Source organism: Cervus canadensis, chromosome 14, assembly GCF_019320065.1.
Source record: "Cervus canadensis isolate Bull #8, Minnesota chromosome 14, ASM1932006v1, whole genome shotgun sequence".
Classification (NCBI taxonomy): domain Eukaryota; kingdom Metazoa; phylum Chordata; class Mammalia; order Artiodactyla; family Cervidae; genus Cervus; species Cervus canadensis.
This window is the reverse complement of record NC_057399.1, coordinates 3,969,310-3,994,444: the sequence shown is the minus strand read 5'-3', so window position 1 is coordinate 3,994,444 and position 25,135 is coordinate 3,969,310. Positions and strand designations below refer to the sequence as shown.

General features: G+C 44.8%; 1 protein-coding gene across 2 annotated transcripts; it reads right to left on the bottom strand.

Annotated features, from left to right (window-relative positions):
* Positions 1–1,569: 1,569 nt before the first annotated feature.
* FDFT1 (farnesyl-diphosphate farnesyltransferase 1) lies at positions 1,570–25,085 on the bottom strand. 2 transcript variants are annotated; one of them, XM_043486726.1, is made up of 8 exons: positions 24,774–25,085; positions 15,232–15,329; positions 14,014–14,197; positions 10,218–10,346; positions 9,246–9,437; positions 7,225–7,401; positions 5,761–5,913; positions 1,570–2,454 (listed from the first exon to the last, which is right to left on the bottom strand). In XM_043486726.1, the coding sequence occupies exons 1-8, from the start codon at positions 24,870–24,872 to the stop codon at positions 2,233–2,235; spliced, it is 1,254 nt and encodes a 417-aa protein (XP_043342661.1). In that variant the 5' UTR covers positions 24,873–25,085; the 3' UTR covers positions 1,570–2,232. The 2 variants fall into 2 exon arrangements, with proteins under 2 accessions (XP_043342661.1, XP_043342660.1); XM_043486725.1 differs by lacking the exon at positions 24,774–25,085 and having other exon boundaries at positions 15,232–15,713.
* Positions 25,086–25,135: the final 50 nt, after the last annotated feature.

Below are 25,135 nucleotides of genomic sequence, written 5' to 3'. Positions count from 1 at the left end.
TACTCTTCTTTGAGGTGCATGGGCTTAGTTGCTCCGAGTATGTGGGATCTTCCCAGACCAGGGATTGAACCTGTGTTCTCTACACTGGCAGGCAGATTCACTTTTTTTTTTCCTATGTACAATAGATAAAAGTTTTATTAAACTGCAGAGTGTTGTTTCATGGAAATTAAGATGAACATGTTTCACACAAGGTATTTTGCCATGAAGTGAAGTGAAGTCACTCAGTCATGTCTGACTCTTTGCAACCCCATGGACTGTAGCCTACTAAGCTCCTCAGTCCATGGGATTTTCCAGGCAAGAGTACTGCAGTGGGTTGCCATTTCCTTCTCCATGGCAGGCAGATTCTTAACCACTGAACCATTAGGGAAGTCCCAGAACTCCTTTTTAAAGTATAAACATGTCCTGTGTGATATTTGGGATATAATTATACTAGAAAAAAAGTTTATCTGGAATTCAAGTTTAACTGGACATCCTGTGTTTACCTGGGAATTACATCAATAGATTAGAAGGGAAATGTTCTTCCAAAGAGCTTAGGAGCGTGTACCAGAGCCAAGACCCCCATAGCTTTACAGCTGGGAGGGACCCACACCGCCCAGAGGTTCAGAAAGCCCCACAGCCCACGGCTGAGCGAGGAGAGAATCTTCCAGTGCATCCTCAGACCAAGATTGTTGCCACCAGCTTGTCCCGTGTCCTGTGTGAACTTTAGCAGAACTAATAGGTTTCAACATACAATTCTTAACAACCTACCTTGGAATATGGAGACTAAGTTTTGATGCTTAAATTACACATACTTGGAAAATCTGTTGAGTCTGGCTTAGAGCCGTGCTCCCAAGTGGCAAGTAACTCTGAGTCAGCGTGATGACTGGTTTTAGTCTCAAGTGAACTGAGGACCTGCAGCCTCCATGAACCCCAAGTCTATCATCAAACCAACCATCAGTGTATCATCAGACGGCCAGCAGCGGCCACATGACCAGAATCAGTGTGGGTATGTGTGGAGCAGTGCGAACCCAGTTATTGCTGGAACAAACCTCTTTCGGCGACTCACTATATAAAGAACCAAAGCAAAATAGGACTATGCACTGTATACACCAAGAGCCCGGCTTCTGGAAAGTTCTATCATGCCCTCCAACAGGGATTCTCGGGCTCTGTGTTGAGACTCATGGAGTCACTGGATGGGCATGGCCCAAACTTCAGCAATGTCTGGGGGAAAAGGGAGACAGACCGTTGTGCTGGGGGAACGGGGCTAACTGCCACTCGGCTTTCAAGCCAGTCACCAGAAAAACATCTGCCTTTCTTGAGAAACAAGAAAAGCCCAAAGCTGAAAATAACCTCTGAATTCAGTAAAATGTCTGAACACGGCTAACAGAACTGGCCAGAAGCACAGCAGGCCAGTGGAGGGGACGCCTTTGCTCCCTTCCTGGCAGGAACAGTGTGGGGCTGGGCAGCCCGGTGGTTCCAGTTTTCTGGGGGCAGCAGCCTGCCACCGTTCCTCAACCACCAACTCCATACCTGAAGTCCCACACCTGCCATGCCTGTCCAGGCTTCCAGTGAACTACCCTTGACAAACACTGAATAATTCAATTCTTTATTATAAAAATCTCAAAAACGTTAGCTTTGACTGGAAACCCACCTGCTACGAAGGGACCAACGGCAATCCTGGAACCTAAACTCCCTTTAAACAAGGAAATGATGCCAACTTCACCAGAACTTGCCTCCTAGGCTTCATGTGCAGCAGACAGACTGCATTCTTAGGAATATTTCCTAGAACTCTACAAATATTCACACCTGCTACATTCAAGTCCACTGGAGGAAACAAAATGATGAAAAAAACAAGAACCAAACGGAAAGAAAACTCACTTCACTTTCTACTGCGATAGGTATTCCAAAGTTGCTTTGAATTAAATACATTTAATTGTAATTCTAGCCTGTATTCACACTAAGTATGATCTCCTCTGCAGGCCCGGATGCAGCCACTCCCTGATGGCAGCCATGAACGTTCGGCCTCAGTCACCCCGCACAGGTGAGTACAGGTGAGGTGTCCTTTCCCTTTAATCCTATCTTTTTCTCCACCACAGGTCACAGTTTCTAAAGGTCCAGGCCCACAGAACTCTTTGAGGGATTAAAACAGGAGGAGAGAAAAGAGGAGCCCACATCCATCCCTGAAGAGAAGGTCAGTCTGTTTCCCGGATGGGGGCTGGGGAGGAGGGGCGCTCAGTCTCCAGACCGAGCCAGTCAGTGCTCCCCAGTCTGAACGTAGTCCTCGGTGACCTGGGACATGGTGCTCAGGTACTGCCAGCTCAGAGCCGCCAGGAGCATGACAAATGACAGGTAGATGGGTGCGTAGTGGCTCCGTGAGACCAGCTGACAGTTGGGGAGATTCTGTGTCCTGATGGTGGAGATGATTTGCCGAGTTTTAGTGGAACACGGGTCAGAGTTGGGAATTCTGTGATAAATCTGTGGAAGAAAGAGGAAAACATAATAAATCCTAGAAACCTTATAAACATCTGTGCTCACTTCTTGCGACAATCTGCAACAGCTAGGCATTTCATGCCCATTTGACCAATGAGAAAACTGAGGCTCGGAGAATACAAAAGTAACAACCCCAAACCACTTCACCAGTAAGGCAGGATATCAGCCTAGCCTGTGTGATCCCCTAGCCCTTGCCAGAGCAGCAGGGCCATCCCACTGGGCTCTATCCCAGCACCTCGAAGAGCCAGCGGCATCCACATTCTTTGTTGAGGCTGAAGCAGAGTGACGTGGTGCAGGGAAATGCTACTGCGATGCCACTCCTGTTCCCCTCCTTATTCACACCATTCCCTCTGCCCAGGAACGCTGCTCCCATATTCCGTCCCCAGTCTGAGCCCCACCTCCTGCCCAAGTCTCGGCTTAAGTTTTTCTAGAACACCCGCCCCGAACGCCCAGGTCTGGCCAAGGGCCTCCTCGGGTACCTTCTCAGCCATCACCCTTGCTGGGGTGGAACAGCCAGGGAGGAGGGCAGGAGGGAAGGGGCACAAGCGTGGGGGTTGGGATGCGAGTTCAGACGTCCAATCCCCTGCCTGCTCTTCAAACTGTGCTCACAGGCGCCACCTGGGCATCCTGCGATAGGCACATTCTGACTCAAGAAGGAAAATGCTAGCCCACTTGCGGAAGACGTGGATGGGGGGCACAGGACCGCGCTCTGAGTTGAGAGGATCCACAGGGTGTGGAGAGCACGGACCACAGCCAAACAGGAAGCTCCACCTGCTAGAAAAAGCTGGTCCTTGCCAAGGAATCATCTTTAGCAGGGAAGGAAGTAAAAGTTTCTGGCTGTTTGCCTAAGCATTTGTTTTTGTCCCAAAATAGCTGGTGGAGCTTCTCACCAGCTGCCAGGTAGCCAGACTGACTTCCAGTGGAGGCAGCTCCAGAGGACGAGGCCCTGAGGAGCAGCTGCCCTGCTCAGGGGGTCTGGGCTTCGCTCCACCTCGTCCTTCACACTTCAGACTTGCGAGAGCCCTGGATTCCCCAAATGTGCACTGCTGCTGCAACCAGGGGCCTCAGGAGTAAACGTCTTCCCGTCTTTCGTGCTCAGCCAGGAGAGACAGGATGTGAGCTAACATCTGGCCACCAGCAAAACGCCCAACAACTTGTGGACTTCATACTAAAAGTCTTCACTTGAAATTTTATTGACAAAATGTCCTTAAGGCTGACATTAAAACCATTTCACATTCCATTCCTTGAGACTCAGAAATCTTCAGTTTTTTTTTTTAAGTCAGATAAACTTATGGCCATTAATATTTCCTCTAAAATACCTTAAGTTTCACTAGAGTAATTTTAAATAAAATAATCGATACCCTGGATGAAAGGTCTGCAAACTTTTTATCTTTTTTATATTTATTTATTTGACTGCAACAGGTCTTAGTTGTGACAAGTCAACGGGTCAACATGTGGGATCTAGTTCCCTGACCAGGGATCAGATCTGAGCCCCCTGCATTGGGAGCACAGAGTCTTAGCCCCTGGACCACCAGGAACGTCCCTGCAAACTTTTCTTAAAGGGCCTAAAAAAGTATTTTCAGCACTGTGGGCCCTGTCCGTTATAGCTGCTCAGCCCTGCTGCTGGAAGCCCTGGAAGCCACGAACAATAACAGGAACAAATGGATGGGGCTGTGTCCTAATATCAAGTCATTTATGAGATCAGGGGGTCAGCCAGCTGTGTGCGGCCTGCCCTGCTCTGCCCTAAGTCAAACTGTGAATCCCAACTAGGCTTTAATTCCAGCAGTGATGGAAAATACCTAATAAAATATGAATTCTAATGCAGCAATGGAACTGCCTACATTTTAAAAACATGGTTTTCTAAAACCAATGATCGGAATAAAATTACAAAACTATTCTCTGAACTATAAACTACATAGCATGTTTCTAATTTATATAAAATGGGAACAGTACCTAAAATGTCACTATTTAGAAAGGGTAATTCAAGCCTTTAGAATTGTGGTGAACAGTGGCTCTGAAGTCAGCCAGGCCTGGGTCCAAATTATGGCCCGAGCCATGGCGTTAGGGCCTCAAATTTCCTTGATACTAATAGTACCCACCTATTTGGCTGCTATGCCAGTTACAGAGTAAGTCCCAAGTAAGTGCTGGCTAAACAGTGAACCCCAATGTCCCAAGTCTCATCAGTAGCTATTTTTTGGTCAATGGCTGGACATGTTCATCTAGTCAGTAAAAGAATTTGGGATTTTTAAAAAAACCTGAACTTATACCTTCTATAAGTGCCTCACGCAGAAATGCAGAGGTCTAAACTTGGCAGATGGAAGACAGGGAAGAAATACAAGGAAAATGTGTAATACGCAATGGAAATCAGAGGAAATCATTGTCTTATAGAATTTTTAGATAAAACTGCTCTTATAAATCTTATCCCTATCAAAACATAACCCAGGGACTGGAAGGATCAGAAAACTAGGGGCAGTGGTGACCTGTGGGGAGGGAGGTCTTACGTTTTCAGCTACTTCTGCAGTAGTTCAGCCTTCAATCAGAACAAACCGAAGCCTCTCGGGTCTCTATGCAGAGGAAGGCGGTAGCCACCCACACCCCCTGTGACAATCAAAAATGTCTCCAGACGCTACTAAATGTCCTTAGAAGAGGAGGAAACTGAATCACCTCACTTGAGAAGTAATGCTCAGGGACTGACAAGTAGAGAGCCCCAGCCTCTAAGAAAAAGTTCTTTTGAACCAATTCATATATTACACCCTCCAGTGCTGGGAGATTTGCCTAGAACAGGCATGCTCTGTTTTATAGGGTGCATTCTGGCATATGAAATGAGATCGACATTACAAAATTCAGAAATAGGTGCAGCCTGATGGTTTTCCTTTGTCAAAATCCCCCACGACAGCTTCTCCACTGAGGTCCTTGCTGTAACATGAAGTACGGGGCGGGGTGTCAGGAAGTGTGGCCTGCAATCCTGGATCCCCTCAGAAGCTATGTCATCAGCCACAGGCCTGGCTTCACATGCCTCCGCCGTAAGAGGAGAAGCCTGGTTGGCCTCTAACTTCATCTTCCAGCTCAAATATGATTCTCCTAGGAGCCCCATCGTTAAGACCTGGCTTCCTTTATCCCCTCTGACCAGGGTACCAGGAGGCTCCCAGCAGTCGGCTCCCTGTGCATATTCTTCTGGAATAAAGACCACCAACCCGGGTCTTTGTGCCGTAACGTTGCGAGCAGCTAAGACCGTCTAGCACCCCACTGTGAAGAAAGGCTTGGGCGGTAACGTTATCGCACGGAGCCCACCTCCTCCATGTACTGGTGTATAATGGCTTTCACGGCTGGCATGTTGGTGGCGTCCATCATCAGGGTGACCGCCTGCCCTTTGCGAATCTTCACCACCCCCTTGAACACCTGCTGGTTATTGTAACAGGCAGCCAGAGTAGCAATGGCCATGACCTACGGATAATGAGAGACAGAAAACACATTCATCTCATTTCATGAATACATGTGAGAAACAGCACTGTAACCAGTCATCGTGAGACGGGAAGAGAACATGGGCAGAGAGCACCGAAGGGCCAAGATGCAGCTAACCAGGAGAAAACACCCATAAAGAAAGCATGTCAAGACGACCCCGGCTCCCACACCTCCCTTTCTCAGCAACACACAGAATCAAGCGCCCTTTGCAGTCCTGAATAATTCTATAATTTTGTCACGAAAGTTCCTTTCTATCTGAAAAAAACACACAATCCAACGTAACATTTTCCATGCTAAGGCAGTGAGTTATTAGATCTGAAAAACATATATTCCAAAATAGTATCTGAAAATTTTTCACTATTTTTTCTATTTTTCCTACAATGAACATAATCATTATACATTAAAAAAAAAAAGTACAGGGGGTTGTGGGGGACAAAAGTAGGGTGGGAGGGGGTATGGTCTCCCATACGTAAAGGTAAATTATTTCTAGGATAGATGGAAACCTAAGTCCAGCATATGGTTTCCCAGGTGGCACAGTGGTAAAGAATCAACTTGCAATGCAGGAAACCCGGTTCGATCCCTGGGTCGGGAAGATCCCCTGGAGAAGGAAATGACAACCCATTCTGTTATTCTCGCCTGGGAAATCCAATGGACAGAGAAGCTTGGCAGGCTACAGTCCATAGCGTCGCAAAGTGTTGGACACGACTAAGCACACACACATATATAAGTCCAGCATAGAGATTTCAGTTCCATCAACTGGGCAAGACTGGTCATTAGAATAAGACTAAACCCAGTTTCCAAATCAGTTAAATCCTGTAACTTTCTTCGAGTTAAAAACTGAAACAATTGGTGAAGGGATTTAAAAATTAAGTTCCTAGGTTTCACAGGCTCAGGTTTCATGTTCTGTTATCCAAAGATCTAGGAAAAGGACAGCAAAAGTTAAGTGCTTAATTATGACTTTTTAATAACAGCTTCATCTGTGTTTCACCCAGCACTCCTCATAAAATCTGGAGTTGAAGCCCTCGATTTAAATCGTGAGGATAAGAATCAAAGTAACTACTTTAGAGTAGCTGATGGGAAAATAGGTTCTAGAAGGTTCTGGAAAAGCACAGACTAAATTCACCTCAAGGCTGAGCTGAGTGTGGCCGTTGTGGGGCAAAGAAAGAAAATACACTAGAGTCATCTTTTAAGGAACTCTCCGTTCCTAAATACACAGACCAAAACAGTAAATGCCTTCCATTATCCCCACCCCCGGCATCCCGCCCTCTCCTCATCAGCCTCCTCGCTCCGTACCTGTGGAATAGCGCAGAAGTTAAATATACTCTGGTTCCTAAGTCGGGACAGGTAGGTGATGACGTCGGGGATGTGGTGCAGTGTGTTGGTGATGAGTTCGTTCAGACACTGCACAGCCAAGTCAATGTTCTCTGGCTTAGCAAAGTCACCCAGCTTCTTCACATACTTGCTCCAAGTCTGGACATATAAGCAGATTACAGACAAGTCAGCATATGCATAAGGGAACAATGTGCAAGCCACATGAAAGGACCTGTGCGAATAAGAACTATGATATACAAAGTCCGTCTTGCCGCTGCCTCACCTTTCATCAAGACCGAATCTGCTTTAACCACCACACAACAGCTGTTATAATTACACTCAAAAGTCTAACCACAACCAAGAGTAAGTTATGTGTTTGGGAAAGTGTCCCTTTGGGACAATTAGTGCAGCACAGATGGAGCAATACTTTGATGCCCTCAGGCCAAAAAGACCTCCTGATTTTCGCAAGGCAATTGTCTACTCCTGAAAAAATAACCAGCTATGACAAAATCAGCCACAACGGCACTGTAAGATAAACGTTAAACATTCTCAAGGCGGCCAGGCCTCAAAATAATTAATGATTAACGTTATGTTCTCAATTCTGATAAGAATACAACTGAATAAGCATATCTCGGGGAAACGAGCCGAGCATCTACTATAACAACATTACCCTCCTTGATCTTAGTAACTTGAAAGTGAAATAACAGCCTCAACTTGAACAAAAGGATTGGTTTGATGATCTTTAACGATACTATTTAGAGGGTTCTCTGAAGCTAGCAAATACTTTACTTTTATTCTTAGGTATTCTTAAGCTTCCTAAAGAATAACACTTATTGTAACTTTATACACTCCCCAAAAGAAATGACTGGGCCTAAAAGGACTAACAGATTTAATGGAAAGTCAAATTTGTTTTCCATTCTTAAACTTGCACCTAAACTCACTCAGATTGATGGTACTCAACTGTCCTGCAGAACCTGGAGAAAAAGGTTAATGAGCAGCTATGTAACCATTCTCTAGCTTCAACAGTTACTGACACTTGGCTTCCACTGCCCCAGCCCCCAAATTATTTTAAAATCCCAATAATCATTGTATTTATCATTTTATCCTGATATGTTATCATTTAATACTTTATTATGAATTTCTAAAAGACCAGGAACCTTTCTTGCACATATACCTTATCACAACTAAAAGTTAACTAAAGATAAATGTTTAATACAGATTATCCAGTTAGCAGCCATACTGTCCCACTGTCTGACTTTTTCCCACTTAGTTTCTTCCAGAAAGGATCTTAAACAAACAAGGTCCATGCGTTATATCTGGCTGATGTCACTTAGGTCTCTCTCAGGCCTAGCTGCTCAGTTTGTATTTCACTCCTCAATGTGGCCCAATCCAGGAAGAGAACCCTGGCTGGTCAGTGTCCATGTCCAGTTCAAGGGGGCCAGTCCACTCTGGCTCCTCCAGGCTTGGCCACGGCCCTCATGGACTCACACCCAGTCTGACCAGGAACACCTGTCTGATCTGAGCTCTGGCTTTGTCCTCCGCAGATTCTGCCAGTTTCGTTTGTGGAGCTGGTGTTTTGTCTGCACCCATTTGCATTTTGGAGTTCCTGGGGATGTTCTGTCACTTGTGCTTTTGGACACGTTATCCATGAGCTAGGTTTTGGGTACAGCTTGAGTTTTTCATCTTTTTTTTTTCCCTTTGGTGAGAACCTGGGAAAATCCAAAAACTATGACATAGGAACGAAGCCTCTGAGTGAGTCACAGGACACTATACCCACCACCGGAGAAAGCCTGTCCAAGAGAAAGGGGACACAGCCTGAACCCCTAGATGGATGCAGCCAGTCTCCCTGAAGCAAACTAAATCCTATCCTAGTCTACACATTATCCTGTGTTGTCTAAGGGACCCTGATTTGTGTTTCTGTCACTTGCAACCAACAGGATTTAATGGTTTGTTGTCAGACAGCGTTCAAAATTCTTTCTCCCCAAACCCCCTGAAGCTGTTACCTCTTGAGGCCAAAACTCTCTTCCTTCTCGCTGGTCTTCCAGATAATCACGGATGATGTTTGTTTTCTGCAGGAAAAGGCCCATAGAGTTGGCTCGCTCTGTGTCTTCGCCAATTAAGGGGTCTTCTAACTCTGAGGCCGAGAAGAGACGGGAGAGGCCAATTCCCACTAGCCCAGCAACATAGTGACAGTACTGTAAAAGAATTTGTAGAGTACTTTAATAATGAAGCTTTTACTAAACTGGAAATACTAGAAATCATTAGCTGTGAAAAACCAGGTTCCAAAGAGAGTGTAAAAGATCTCATTTTGCTTTAAACACACACACACACACACACACACACACACACACACACACTATATACCATGCACATGTAAGGAGTAAAAGACATTCCAAGAAGGATGAACACAAAAGATTTAACAAAAATGATCTCTGGCTCATCAGAGATCTGTGATCTCTAGCTCATGTGATATTTCTTCTTCTTTTTCTTTTTTTACTATATTTTCTATATCTTTACATATATATATATATATATATATACACAATGCACATGCACTGCTTCTAGAATAAAAGGTTATTGGAAAAGTAACAAAGTACAGTAAACTTTCTGACATCTGAATTGGGAGTGAAGGCCCTGAGGGAATAAGGAATATTCTAACAGAAAGTACTAAGTAGAGTTTAATCTTGAAGGCATTTTAAGATCTTGCAGTGTCTCAAAATCTTCATTTTGTAGAATGTCATGGTAGTACTTGTTTTTTGGCTTTTCTTTTTTAATATAATGAGGATGTGTTTTAAGCTCTGTGTATTAAGTCCTCAGAAACAACCCCGTGGTAACATAAGACTGTGCAGTGTTCATGAGGAGACATTACCACTGGGTTGTAAAACCACCGCTTCTTCTTCATCCTAAACACCACGGTGGGCACTGCCAGCTCATTGGTGCCACCAACACCGACAGTGCTCCACAGGGACACGAACCTTGTCCCACTCCCGTTCAGATGTCACGCGCTTATCCAGAAACTCCGCCATCCCAAAGCCCATCTTCCGGCAAACATCGACAATCACTATTTGATATTTCTCAGCCAGATTTCGAAACTCCAGGGAGATCTGAAATGGAGGTCATAAAAAAACAGAAAATATGAAACACGTATTAAAACTGGGAACCAACATGGTACCTACAGATCATAAAGCAAAGCTGTAACAGAACTTGTTAGTGAAGACTCCCAAATGATCCCGCTATAAGCCTACATCTATGTTATGTTATGTTTCTACATACTGAATAATAAGCCCAGCAAACTTCACAAATGTTAAAATAGAAGGGTATAAAAATGCTAGTTTCTAGACTCAAAAGAAGATGCAAAGTCTTATTATAGGCTCATCTTCCCCATTAATGAGAAATGAGATGCTTCAACATAAAACTGGACCTAAGTGTAAGAATTTTAGGAAGAACACCTCATTTTTAGATGAGCCTCATTATAATGAAGATTCGTTTGTGCAGTCTTGGGTGCTCCCTACGCAACAAGCACTTGTGGGTACTGGGGTGCACAGTCGGCAGGTGACCTGCCCTAAGAGCTTATATTCCCCTGAGGAGACCAGACAACCATTTTCCATCATCAGTTTCTGAATTCATGCCATGAAGCTATAGTGTCTTCCCCATTATAAAGGCTACACTTTCTAATTTCTTAAACAACTCAGTTTAGCTCAATCTGAGGCAGACTATCAAATGTTTTTTTTTTTTTCCATAGCCCAAGCTTTAATATCAAAAAGTATTATTGATGCTTTTAAAATTCACCGCTACTGCATAAGTATCTTGCTTAAGTTCAAAGAAGTGCTTGTAGGTTGTCAAAATACAAAATACCATGACACTTCTCAAATAATATACTATCCATAAAATATGAAAAGTAGTGAACAGACTTTGCTAAGGATCTGAAGAGTGAGAAATACTTGGTCTACATTTACAGAAAGGTTAGAAAAACTCCCTCAGGAAACACCTAAATGTAAGGACCTGAAGGAAACTCAGCTGGTTACAGGGCACTGAAAGAGCTCTGGATTATTCTGATGAACATTGACTGTTAAACCCCTAAAATCTGTAAAATCAATCCCATCTCTCCAGAACTGTTCTTTCCAGAACAGCTGTTCCAAGACAAAGCCCAAAGGCAATTCCCACGTGGACTGAAGCAAATCAGCGACTCTACCAAAGGTCATCTGAATCCCTGAATCTCGGGAGGACCTGGTCTCTCAACAGCTAACTGGGCTGGGTCAGTTCTATTTATAAAAGGGGCAAGGACAGCCAGCTGGGGGAGGGGCAGCTTAGGCTTGAAAACAAACCCTCCGAGATAAACACTTCACTGCTGAATGTGAACCAATTTCAGCTCTTTGGTACTTACTACGTCGTTGTATAGAACATGAAAACAAATGTCTGGGAAGGAGTGACGATGAGGAGCTCTCCATTTTCCCAGAAATCTGAGGGAGGGACCTCTGCCCAGCAAGGTCAGCCAGGAGGTGCTTCCTCTTGTCCCTCCAGGTAATTCCGTTTCCCACCCATAGTACACTTTTTGGTCCCCAGGTTACTCTCTAGTGATGCTAAGTATGAGAAGAGAAGACACCAAAGAGAGCCCACTGTTATCATGGAGAAAGGCCAGATCCCCAGCAGGGGTAACAGGAGCATGTAAACAGAACCCTCCCTAATAATAAACCTTGGGATGTTATGATAAAAACACTTCACCTATATGCAAAGTTTTACTTTCTTTAAAATTTAATTTTTAATTGGAGGATAATTACTTCACAATATTGTCATGGTTTCTGCCATACATCGACATGAATCAGCCATAGGTATACATATGTCCCCTCCCTCTCGAACCTCCCTCCCCAGCCTACCCCTCTAGGTTGTCACAGAGCACTGGCTTTGGGTTCCCCGCATTATACAGCAAACTCCCACTGGCCATCTATTTTATATATGGTAATGTATGTGTTTCAATGCTACTATCTCAAATCACAAAATTTTCCTTTTAACCATCTTTTAAAGGGACAGTAAAGTGTACCAGGAATTGAGTACGAGGGTTCTGGAGGCAGGCCTTCTGGATTTGAATCCTGGTCCTGCCACTTAACTTCACAGGTAATTTCAGGCAAGGGGCTTAAAACTAAATCTGTGCCTCAGTTTCTTCATCTATACAAAACATGAGGAACAGTGTATCATAGACATTACATGTTAAACTCCATTAATATAAAATAAAGAAGATGATGAATTGATAATGAAATGCATTTCATAACTCATAGCTCAATAAATGAATGCTATTGTTGCTATTATCATTTAAAAGTAAGCCTTTGTTATTCCTCAAGCTATGATTGGAGGTAGATCTCTAAGACTACAAGTCTCCACTAGCACCAGGTGAAAAAGATGCACTGTAACTTAACCCATCACACACAATGGTTGTTCTAGAAAGCCTCTGCTGCTCATCCTAAGTCACTCAATCGTGTCTGAGTCTTTGTGACCCCATGGACTGTAGCCGACCAGACTCTTCTGTCCAGATGATTTCCCAAACAAGAATACTGAGGTGGGTTGCCATTTCTTTCTCCAGGGGATCCTCTGGACCCAGGGATCAAACCCTGAAACTCTTGCATTGGTAGGTGGATTCTCTACCACTGAGCCACCTGGGAAGCCCCTAGGGAACATTGAGATGTTGCCAAATCAAACCTTTATTTATAAGGTATGGAAGAATCACTTATTTATGTGATAAGATATGCAAATCCTAGAAAAGTAGGATCTAGGCACATGCATAAAAGGAATCTGTGGAATTTTCTAAAGCTCAAGATTTTAGTTAGTACCCACTTTACTCCAACAGAATGGACCACGTACCTAATGTTTACAGAACACTCAGTATGTACCAGACACTACTCTAAGTACTTTCCATGTCTAAACTCATTCAGGCCTCACAGCTCTCACTTTACAGGGGAGGAAACTCGGGCATGAGGAAGTTCATGAGCGCATCCAAGCTCACACAGCTGCGGACGACAGAGGTCATCCTGCTTCAGTGCTCACTCAGTCCAGGCGCAGAGAGCCCCCGCCCTACTCCACAGCCGCCACCCATTGAGCTGCACGGTTTGCCACCAGACTCGGTGCTCCAGAGGCCAGCAGTGTGACACACCCAGGCTGCATTCGTGGGTGCACAGACTGGACAACGCATCTTTCAGGACACCGGCATTTGAGAGCTCTCTCCACAGGAAGAAAGGCTGGACTTACCAACAACATCCTGGTAACCATAGCAGCAAATAACATCTGCCTAAGAGCTCCACCTTCATTAACTCTTTCCATCCTCAAAAACATACTAGGAGGCAGGGACTTTTAATCTACTTCATAGATGAAGAAATGGAATCCCAGGCAGACTATGTGATGCTGCACCAGTAGTGAGCAAGTGTGCAGCCGCCAACCCAGAAAGTCTGGCTTGACGCACCATCGCCACGTTATGCTGTGCTGTCCTGAGACTGCTGGTGTGTAGTTCCCTGTAGGCTCACAGCTCAGTAGTAAAGAATACGCCTACCAATGCAGGAGGCACAGGTCTGATCCCTGGTTTGGGAAGATCCCCTGGAGGAGGAAATGGCCATCCACTCCAGCATTCTTGCCTGAAGAATCCCATGGACAGAGGAGCCTGGTGGGCTACAGTCCACGGGGTCACAAAAGCAACTTAGCAAGTAAACAGTGACAACCAGGCACACAAGCTGGCTGACAGCCACCCCACCAATCATGCACACGACTGCAGCCCACTAGTCCTACTACCGTTGGAAAGTCCTCCAGGACTTGTCGGTCCTTCTCCTGGCTCTCCGTGAACCGCCAGTCAGGCTCATAAAGGTATGAGTGGAAGTTGTGTAGCAGTGGCACTTTTCTTTCTATACTGATAGTCATGTCATCTTCCAGCGTGTCCAAAGCTCGGAGAACCAGATAAAATATGCATACTGCATGGCTGTAAGAAAGGAACAACTACTAATACACTGGAACAAACATTCAAAGATACTGTTTCAAAATCACATTTCATTTTTGCCAGGCCATTTTGAAAACCTTCCTACACTCTTAACTCTAGAGACCACTGAAAGGATATCCAAAGCTTTTCCTAATTAACGCAACTTCTTAGCTTTCCTTTCTTAGATGGGAGCAATGGGCTTCTGTAATTTATAAAGATAAAAATAAAAAATGTACCAGCTGGATGTCACTACTACTCCCAGAATGAGTTACATTTAACTACTGAAGAAGTGTAGAAAGACCAAATGTATAGACAGAACCATTATTCTGCAGATAAAATAAACTCAAAAGACACAATAACATCTCAAGTCTAAATACTATCATGTATGGCTGGCTGGCTCAGTAGTGTCTGACTCTCTGCAGCCTCATGGACTCCCGGCTCCTCCGTCCATGGAATTTTCCAGGCAAGAATACTGGAGTGGGTTGCCATTTCCTTCTCCAGGGGATCTTCCCCACTCAGGCACTGAACCTGAGTCTCTTGGCAGGTGGATTCTTTACCACTAGCACCACCTGGGAAGCCCAGATACTATCATACTTAAAGGCAATTGGTCTAAGTCATGTATATAATCTGCACAGAGGTAATTTCAGAAGAATTAACCCAATAACTAGAAATGCAAAGTAGCCTAAGTGAAACCAAGGAAAATACATGAGTGAGCCGCTCAGAGACAGGTCCAGCGGCCAGGACTAAAAAAAGTTAATAAACATCACCCCACCCCCACCCCCGCCCCCACTGTCCCCACCCCAAAGAACTGGGCAGGGACACGATGAGATGGCCAGGTGCCTGGAAGGGCCCAAAGTAAACACAGGCGCGTTTCAACCGCCAACATTTCCTTCACCCACTGGGGCACGTTCTGGCAAAGCCACAGCACCAAGACTGCAACGCTATGAGTTCTGCCAAAAAGTAGCTTAGAATGACTCTGCAGGCCTCTGGCAAAGTTTTCCTCCCCCAAGTAAAAAACTGCAGCCTCTGCCACTCACCGCATTTCCCCATCCAGCGCCTGGATAACAGCTGCGAAACTGCGACTGGTCTGATTCAGGTACTTGTAGCAAGTTTTCAAGCTGCTGCTGAGCGAGTCCTGCGGGCAGAGGAGACACACGGCTGTGGGAGACGCGGAGGTGCTGGAGTGGGGCTGGGGCGAGCGGCCGGCTGCCGCGGGGCTCCGCAGCCGGCCGCACACGCCCTCTCCCCGCGGCCGGTCCTTGGACGGCCAGGCGGCGGGAGGCAAGGGGCAGCCGCGCGAGGGGGTGCCCGCGCCCCTGGGTGCCGCGCCGGGACTCAGCACCAAGGTCCTCTTGAAGAGGGACATGGCCTTGGTGCTGCAGGCGACTGCGGCCATGGGAATCGCAGGGCCAGCGCAGTTTTTCCTCCATAGACCCGAGCCGAGCGAAGAGGCGCCCACCGCGGGGCGGGACGGGCTCTCCCTCCCCCGCAGTGGGCATGGGGCTCCCCAGCACCGAGCAGGCGCCCGCCGCCCGCCCCCTGCGGGCCCCGCCCACCCCGCGGCCAGCCCCTCTCACCCCACAACCCCGCCCGCCGCCCGCCCCCTGCGGGCCCCGCCCACCCCGCGGCCAGCCCCTCTCACCCCACAACCCCGCTCGCCGCCCGCCCAGACGTAAGCCCCGCCCCGCGCCTCCGGCTCAAAACTCTGCCACCTGGCGCCTTCCTCTGAGTTCCCCTTCTCCCCAGAACCCAGAGGCTGCTTAAGGGAACCCAGTCCTCTTTTGAGAAGTTGGCTCTTTCTCCTTCAGCGGAACCTCCCCTCGGCCAAACTTTAGCCAGGCTCCTCTGAATCCTCAACCTTTGTACTTCGGTGCTTATCTTTGCATCGCTCAGCTCTAGCAAGAACGCGGTTAAATTCGTTTAGCTAGAATCCCCCATAACCCATACATGATCACCCTCACTATCTGGCCGGGTTCCTCTTCCCCCACTATCCTAGCGCCCCGGCCTGCCTCCAGTAAAAATCGATAGGTAGTTCAGGCAGAATGCTCTTTACCCCATAGGTTTCCTCTTAGTAATTTTCCATCCACCCGCCCCTACACTCTGTTCGGAACTGAGCCCAGTTCTATCCTGAAGTCTTCCTCTACTGCAAACGCTTTTCTGAATAAAATCTTTTCTGATCTCTTTAACGACTGTCCTGTTCTGGTTTTACTTTAACACCTGTTAAAGCTCTATTAGGGGCTTCCCAGGTGGCTTAGTGGTAAAAACTCTTGCCTGCTAATGCAGGAGACAAAAGAAACCGGTTTAATTCCTGGGTCGGGAAGATCCCCTGGAGGAGGAAATGACAACCCACTCCAGTATTATACTGTTACATTCCAGTATATTATATATTATTTATATATAATTATAAATTGTATATATTATTTATATATGTGTATATTATATATATTACATATTATAATATATCTTATATTCCAGTATACTGGAAAACTTCATGGACAGAGGAGGCTGGCAGGGTACTAGTTCAAGGGATCGCAAAGAGTTGGACACGACTGAGCACGCGCACACACACACACACACAAACCTCTATTATCCTCTGGAAAGCTAATTATTCCTTTTATAAACATTTCTAATCATCTTTCCCTTTCAAATCAATGAACTGTAATGATCTTTATGAACTTTATATTTACTCTACCCCCATGGCATCACCCACTCGATGGACATGAGTTTGAGTAAACTCCAGGAGTTGGTGATGGACAGGGAAGCCTGGCATGCTTTCATGGGGTCGCAAAGAGTCAGAGACAACTGAGCGACTGAACTGAACTGAAGGAAGACAAAAACTGTTTCTTAAAAAAAAAAAAAAGCCATATTTTAATATGCAACCTTATCAGAAAGAATTGCTGTTTTGTATTTATTTTTATGGAGACTCTATTTTAGAGCAGTTTTAGGTTCAGAGAGAATTGAGTTCCTATATACCACCCCCCACAACCAGTCTCCCCGCACTCTCTTTTTAAGAGAGAAACAGGAAATAATTTGCAATATCTAACAACAAGGGGATTGTTTAAAAAGAATATGTGTGTGTGTGTATATATATATATATATATAAGTAAATCCCATAGTCACTTTGGACTGTTAACAGTGAAACTTGGGACCTTGCTAGGATCCAGGTAACCTATGTTCTTTTCATTTGTGTGTATTTCCTAAATTTACAAACATGGATACATATTCTTTTGTCAAGAGAATAAAGCTTTTCTTTTAATCATAAGAATTTCACTTTATTGTGAAATTCAATTTAAAATTGTTAGTAAAAATTAGTATTTACTAAGCACCATATATTAGTAAAATCATTTTGGACATACAGTCTGGCATATAAAAATACTCAGTGACGGGCTGATGAGTAAATTAATTAGTTCAGAGAGTATTTTAAGAGCAATTCATCAACTCCTCTCTCAAAATGTGGAGAGGAAAGACTTCACAATAAATAAAAGGAGCTCTTTTCTGAGCTCTGAGCCAGCTCTTCACAAACAACTTGATTCCTTTCCCTGCTCTGCCAAATGTTTCCATCCTCAGCTACACCTAAGGGTTTGGGGGCTGATGTCAAAGTTAGATTGCACTCCTTCTGAAGAGCAACACTCTTTAAGAACATGCCCCTCCTTTCCAAAAACACCCTCTCCAGTTTTAAAAGCGACCCAGGTCACTAAATCACTTCTCATCTCCTTCTACCATCAGTCTTTTTCTTGGCACCTATTTGTTTCAATACATCTGTAACAATTTCCTCAAATTACCAAGAAGATACAGGGAAGATATAACTAAAAAACACACTATGGAAAAAGTCACTGTTACAAACATTTCTACTGCTTGCTTCCCATGAGCTAAGGGGGGTTGGGGAAGGGAGTGGGAAGCTGTCCCTTGAGCTTCCTATTGTTCTCCTTTGCTGAGATGAGCATGCTCCCAAGAACTCTCCAGGGAGACAGAAGAGGGATGAAGGGCATTGAGGGGAAGAGTGTGCAGTGGTGAGAAGTACAGGACTGTACTCCCAGGACACAAGTGGACGGTGACCAACCTTCCCCACAGCCTTCCATTCAGACTGCATGCAACAGAGGTTTCCTCAGAAGGGAGGGAAAACCCCACAAACTTGACAACTGAAGTTAGGAAACAAGTGTAATAACTACCACTTACTGGGCAGTAACTATATGTCAATCACAATACAAACAAAATCCTTGATCCTCACACAATCCTTTAAAGAAGATAACATACAGACCTGCAGTCCACCCAAGGACTTCAAGGCCAGATGTGTAGCAGAACTCAGAATCTGTAGTGTTTTAGAAGACAGGCAATAAAATGCTTACATATCCTGTCTTTGTTGAGTGGCTCCCTGTAACGGATTATGAACATTTTTTCAACAGTGAATAATTATCCTAAGTGGGATGACTTTAAATCAAAGCACATTATACCACCAAATGACCTTGAGCCAGACTTATTAAAAACCTGTTTTTCGGCCGCTTTGGAGTTGGGAAATTGTGACTGAGAGATTGTGAGCCACTATGTCTATTTTATGGATGAAGAAACTGTTGCTGAAAGTTAAGCGACCACAAGTAATAGAGTCAGGATTTGATTTAATAGAGAAGATGTTAGTCTAAATAATAGTATTTAGACTTGATGGAAGCCAGAACTTCATGATTAGAAAACACTTTTTCCATTTTGTGCTAAGTGACGTCACACAGCATGCAGCTGGCAGTATGCCTCCAGATTTATTGATGTGCTTCTAAAAATTCAGGATAAATCAAGTGTAGGGAACCCTGAACTCCTACAGCCAAATCTTTCTATGATTAAAATAATCTCAGCCCTCCAAGTCTGCTAAGTATAAATCTTTCTCTCCAGCGTCCTTGTTACCTAAGAGAAAAACTAAGATAATGTTTAGTGAAGAAGTCATATGTGGCCCTTTTCTGAAATTATTTGCAAATATTTTGTTATTAATTTTATGGGCTTCCCTGATAGCTCAGCTGGTAAAGAATCCGCCTGCAATGCAGGAGACTCTGGCTCGATTCCTGGATCGGGAAGATCCCCTGGAGAAGGGACAGGCTACCCACTCCAGTATTAATGGGTCTCCCTGGTGACTCAAACGGTAAAGAATCTGCCTGCAATTCGGGAGACCTGGATTAGATCCCTGGGTTGGGAAGATCCCCTGGAGGAGGGCATGGCAACCCACTCCAATATTCTTGCCTGGAGAATCCCCATGGACAGAGGAGCCTGGTGGGCTAGAGTCCATGGGGTTGCAAAGAGTCACAACACGACTGAGAGACTAAGCACACACACACACGTTATTATATATTTGTGTTTTGAGGGGGGAGAAAAATTCTGTTCCCTATTATCAGATGCTGCCAGGGATCTGCGACCCAAAACAGAAAAACAGTCACTGCTTTACAATCCAAGATATACAGTTTCTGGAACACCTCCCAGGACAGGTAATTCACTACCTCTGGAGACTGCCCACCTTAGTTTGGTTTTTCGCTGTCCCATAGGTATTCTTATGTTTCTCTGAGGTATACTCAGCCATTTAAAAAAAAATGCTTCATACAGATTAAAACTGGCTCAGAAAACCTACAACTAACAAAATAATCCCTGGAGAAGGAAATGGCAACTCACTCCAGTAATCTTGCCATCACTCCAGTAATCCCATGGACAGAGAAGCCTGCTGGGCTACAGTTCATGGGGCCGCAAAGAGTCGGGCACAACTGAGCCGCTGAGCACAGTAAAATATCGTGCTCTGTGTTCACCAGACCTTAGAGCTAGGAGAGGCAACAGTCCGGGTCTCACTTTTCAAAAAGTTAAAACCCAAATCACAAGCTTATAAATGATGTCCCCTGACTTCAAACATTCAGCTCCCTTGTCCTGCTATCATTTCTTCTTTGTAGTACTTCTCTCCACATGAAATACTGTATATTTGCTTTTTTTTTTTTTTCATTCTGTCTCTTCTACAAGAATGTAAGGTTTGTAAAAGCAAGGTCTTCACCTATTTTGTTCACTTTAATCTCAAGCTCCTAGAACAATATCAAGCACGCAACCAGTGGTCCCATGTCTGTTAGATGAATATAGAAAGGAAGGAAAGAAGGAAGGGAGTAAGGGAGGGAGGGACTATACAGCAGAATTGCAAAGAATTGGAAAGGGAAGAAACCAGAAATTGTTGCGTGCCTGTGATGTGTCCAGAGCACACATGACAGTGTTGGGATGTGATCCGCTGTCTGGGGCCAGTCCAGGCCTGTGCTCTTTATCCCGGGGTGACCTTCAGAGTGGAAGCAGGAAGGTCTTCAAAATTCAACCACTTTATGTCACAGTTTTATAACCTGTAAAATGGTAGTACCAATAGCTCTTATGTCTTTAGGGTTGTTGTCAAGATCAACTAAGTGTGGTAAATTACAAAATGGCCATAAAGTTTGTGGCTCTTTCCATCAGAAGGAGTCTCTCTCCACCTCTTTGCATGTGGGCTCCCCTTTTTTTGGCCAATAAGACAGTAGGAACTGTGAGTCAAGCATAAAGCTCAAGAGTGTGTGCACATGAGGGTTTGCACAATTCCAGTCAAGAGCGGAGAGTTCCCAGGCTAACAGGCTGCATGTGACACAGAGTCCCCAGCCTACGTCTGTAAATCACACATGGTCCAGCCACACGCCAGCTGGCCAACTGAGCAAACCCGGGAGAAATCAACCCCAAGCTGGAACAGACCAGAACCCCCCAGCTCTCCTAGAGAACTGTGAACTCAATAACAGGTGTTATTTTAAGTCACTGAATTTGGTTTTTTAAATTATGGTGAAATACATTGTTGTTTAGTCACTAAGTCGTTTCCAACTCTTTTGCGACTCCATGGACTGTTGTCCACCAGGCTCCTCTGTCCATGGGATCTTTCAGGCACGAACACTGGAGTGGGTTACCATTTCCTTCTCCAGGGAATGGTCTAGACCCAGGGATCTAACCGATGTCTCCCACACCGGCAGGTGGATTCTTTACCACTAAGCCATCAGGCAAGCCGTGGTGAAATATACATAACATGAAATTGACCACCTTGGCCATTTGTAAGCAGGCACTTCAGCAGTGTTAAGTATAGTCATACTATTGTGCAACCAGACTCCAGAATTAAGTCACCCTGTTTTGGGGTGGCTACCCAGTGAAAGCTAACTGATAATAGATTTCAAGTCTAGCACATAGAAGAACTCAAATGCTGTCTATTATTAATTTGATTAGTTTAACTCACAGTATAATCCCCTAATCCCATTCACCTGCCAAATCACTGTTCCCAAAATACTGCTTTCATCATGTCATGGGTGCATTTGACCATTGCTTGCTTCCACGAATACAGCTCAGCTCCAGGATTCCCACATGCAACTACTGCACTTCATACTTCTTTTTTTTTTAAAGTTAATTTATATTGGAGTACAGTTGCTTTACAATGTATTTCTTTTTTTAACAATTTTTTTCTAAATCCCTTTATCTATTTATTTTTTAAAGCATTTATTTATTTACTTAGCTGTGCCTGGTCTTAGCTGCAGTACATGGGATCTCTGGACCTTAATTGCAGCATGTGGGATCTAGTTCCTTGTCCAGGGTTGGAACCTGGGACCCCTGCACTGGGAGCAAGGAGTCTTAGCCACTGGACCGACACCCTTTACAGTGTACTTCTAACTTGGAATCCTCAGCCCCACACACTGTGCACAGTCTTACCAAATGACTTGGCTCATACTGGCTTTATACACGGATGATCCCCACCACTAATCTAAATCTAATACTTCTTCAAGGCCCTACACATTACAAAGCATTTTTCCGTAAAACTTTTTGCTGTAAAATGGTTCTACTTCACTAAAATTTCCTGAAATCTCAATGAACTTAAAAAGACTTGGCATTTCCTAGGTTAACTTTTTTTTTTTTGCCAAACTGCACGTGTGCCTGGGATCCCAGTTCCCCGACCAGGGATCAAACTCTCACCCCCTGCACTGGAAGCGCAGAGTCTTAACCACTGGACCACCAAGGAAGTTCCCTAGGTTAACCTTTGTAACCTGTTCTCCATCAGAGATGAACTGAGGGTACACAGTTTCCTGTCGGTGTCCATCACACAAAGTGTGTTCAGCTTTCAGCTGAATCTGCACCACCCTTTGCGTAATGTGAATCTGTTGCTCATCACCTTAATGACTGTCAGTATGATGGAATGAAAAAGTTTGTTATAGTATTTTCAGTATTTTTCTCTTCACTTAAAATGTTTTAGGGACTTCCCTGGCAGTCCAGTGGTTAAGACTTCAGGCTCCTAACGCAGGGGGCATGGGTCTGCTCCCTGGTTGGGGAACAAAGATCTCACAGGCTGCAGAACATGGCCTAAAAAAATAAATAAAATAAAACATTTTATAAATAAAGTATATTTTTAAAAATTAAAGCAATTATGAGTTATGTTAATTAGAAATACAGCATCCATAAGAAAGGAATTGAAAGTTCTGAAATAACCAGATCACACCTAAGGAATATTGTTCAGTTTTGAATACTAGACTTTATTATAAAGTGAGAGAGGCCAGGTTGGTTAATGACCTGGAAAAAGTAACATATAATGAATAACTACAGGCAGAACACAGAACATTTGGCTTGTTTATCAGTATTCTTGGAGAGAATGAGACTTGTCTTAAAATACTTCAAGTGGCATATTACAAAACAAGGATTAGACTCTCTTGACTCCAGAGGGTGAACAAAGAGTAAAAGTTCAACTCATTGTTAAGAAACACTTTGTAAAAACCAGAACTGTCAGTCTCCAGAGGTAGTGAATTGCCTGTCCCAGGAAGTATCCAGGAAACTGTACATCTTGGATTGTAAAGCAGTGGCTATTTTTCTGTTTTGGGTCACAGATCCCAGGCAGCATCTGATAATAGGGAACAGAATTTTTCTACCCCCTCAAAACACACAAATATACAATAAAATAAATATTTCCAAGCAATTTCAGGAAGGGACCACCTGAGAGCTCTTGGCCAGAATCTCCTAATTAAACAAATATCCACCAAGGCATGGGGCCGTTTAAGGCTGTGTTTCCTTTAGGCATCCCTTAAAAAATTAACCCCCTATCCCAATCAGAGGTGACTTTTCCCTTCTGTAAATTTCTTTAGGGCATGTAATCTGCCATAGTTACTTGAGTTTCTTTTGTTTTCGAAGCTAGAGGTTTCTTGAGGGCACTGCATCAAGGTACATCAAACAAGACTCCTGTTTTCAAACAGCTTAAAATCTGGAATCAAACAGACTCTTAACTCTGAAAGGGACTTTGGGAACATAAACCTATCCACAAATAACCAGGATACAAGACTATGGGGCTGATACAAGATTAAACAGTGCTAGAGAAAATGGTTGAGGGAGGGTCAGAGGTAACATGAAAAGGCATCTCATTATGGTGCCTGCCTAAGTGTTCTATGAACAATTTTATAACATTTTATCGACCTGACAAGACAATGAGCTCTTTGGGTGTCTAATTTGTCTACACATGTTATCCTGCCTTTCTGCCCCCAGCATAAAGCCTAAAAGAGAATGCGTGTTTAATAAATGTCTGCTGAGTGGTCAACAGAGGTAGCATTCACAGAAGCTAGACTGTGAAGGAGAAGGATTCTGAGTTACATCACAAAGGGAAAATTTTTCTGATGGAAAATTACAGTATTTTAATAAAGGACAACTAAGAGTAGATTTAAACAAAGAACAGTATTTGTGATGTTTCCCTTGGGGAAAAGAATTTATAACTTTTGATATAACCCCACTAATTCAGTTGAATGTGTCTATTCATTTAAAAATCACTTAATGAGTTTCTTGTTGGAATAAATACCGTATTTATTCATTGTAAATTCACTGAACAAAGGGTACAGGAGTGAAGCAGATGAAATATAAACAAAACCAAGTCTGGCCTTCAAAGAGCCAACGGTGTAGCTAATCGACAGACAGACAACTAATTAGAACTTGCAAGAGTAGATAAATGTTCTAAAAAACTCAGGGGGCACAGAGGACGAAGGGACTGCTCAGACTGCAGGAAAGAGGGGGGAGAAGCGTACGGAGGTGGTGCAACTGAAAACTGTAAGAATGAGTAAGGTTTCATTCCAGAAAAGGTATTCCTGACGATATTTGCACAGTTCATTATGTTCACAAAATGCTTTCACACGTCCTCTCCCATTTAATCTACCCACATAGTCTCGGTTGTGTAACCCACGTATTAAAACACGTAAAAAAATCAATCTCAGGGACAGGACGAAATGTGAAGCCAAACTACTTGAAAACCAATGTCTTGAACGAATAGACACATTTTAAGCAACAAGACAACTTGGGGGTTGGGGGAATGCCTAGGAGACCAAGGGCAGCCGGGCCAAATATTGGGGTAACGGAAGGTGAACCAAACTTGGCAGGTGGGGCCGCCTGACGTGATAGGGGTCTGCTCCCCGGAGAGAAGGAGGGAGCTAGAGGGGTCTGGCACTCGCTGGCCGCCACCTCTGCGCTCGATTCTGGGCCCTGCGGGTCAGACCCAGAAGTCAGCGGTCGCGCGCAGCCTCCCCACTCCGCGAGGATGCAGGGATGCTCAGCCCACCTGGTCCATTTTGGGTATCACCTTCCGCCGGCCCCCCATCTGGAAGCGCAGAAGGTTGTAGAACTCCTCGGGGTGCCCCAAGCACTTCACGAACTCCATGCTGGCGGCAGCGGACGGTCGGATCCCAGAGCTCACCTCGTCGATACCTCAGCCCGGCCCCTTCCCGCACTCTAGGAAGGATTAGGCTGCGGAGGTGCGGCGAGATGGCGGGGCGGGGCGGAGGCGGACCCAACGCGGCGGCGCCACGCCCATTTCCCCACCAGCTTCAACGGGCCTCCAGCTCTCGCGCCGCTCCCGGTGGGCGCGCGGGGTGGACTGACGGGTGTCGATTGGCTAGGGCCGCTCGCACCAGTAAGACGCTG

Coding starts and splice junctions, on each gene's coding strand:
- FDFT1 (XM_043486725.1), bottom strand. CDS start 15,590: ATGGCCGCAGTCGCCTGCAGCACCAAGGCCATGTCCCTCTTCAAGAGG. Junction 10,347..14,013: donor TCCTGGAGGACTTTCCAACG/GTAGTAGGACTA, acceptor CCTCCATTTCAG/ATCTCCCTGGAGTTTCGAAA. Junction 5,914..7,224: donor ACTTCTGCGCTATTCCACAG/GTACGGAGCGAG, acceptor CATTATCCGTAG/GTCATGGCCATTGCTACTCT.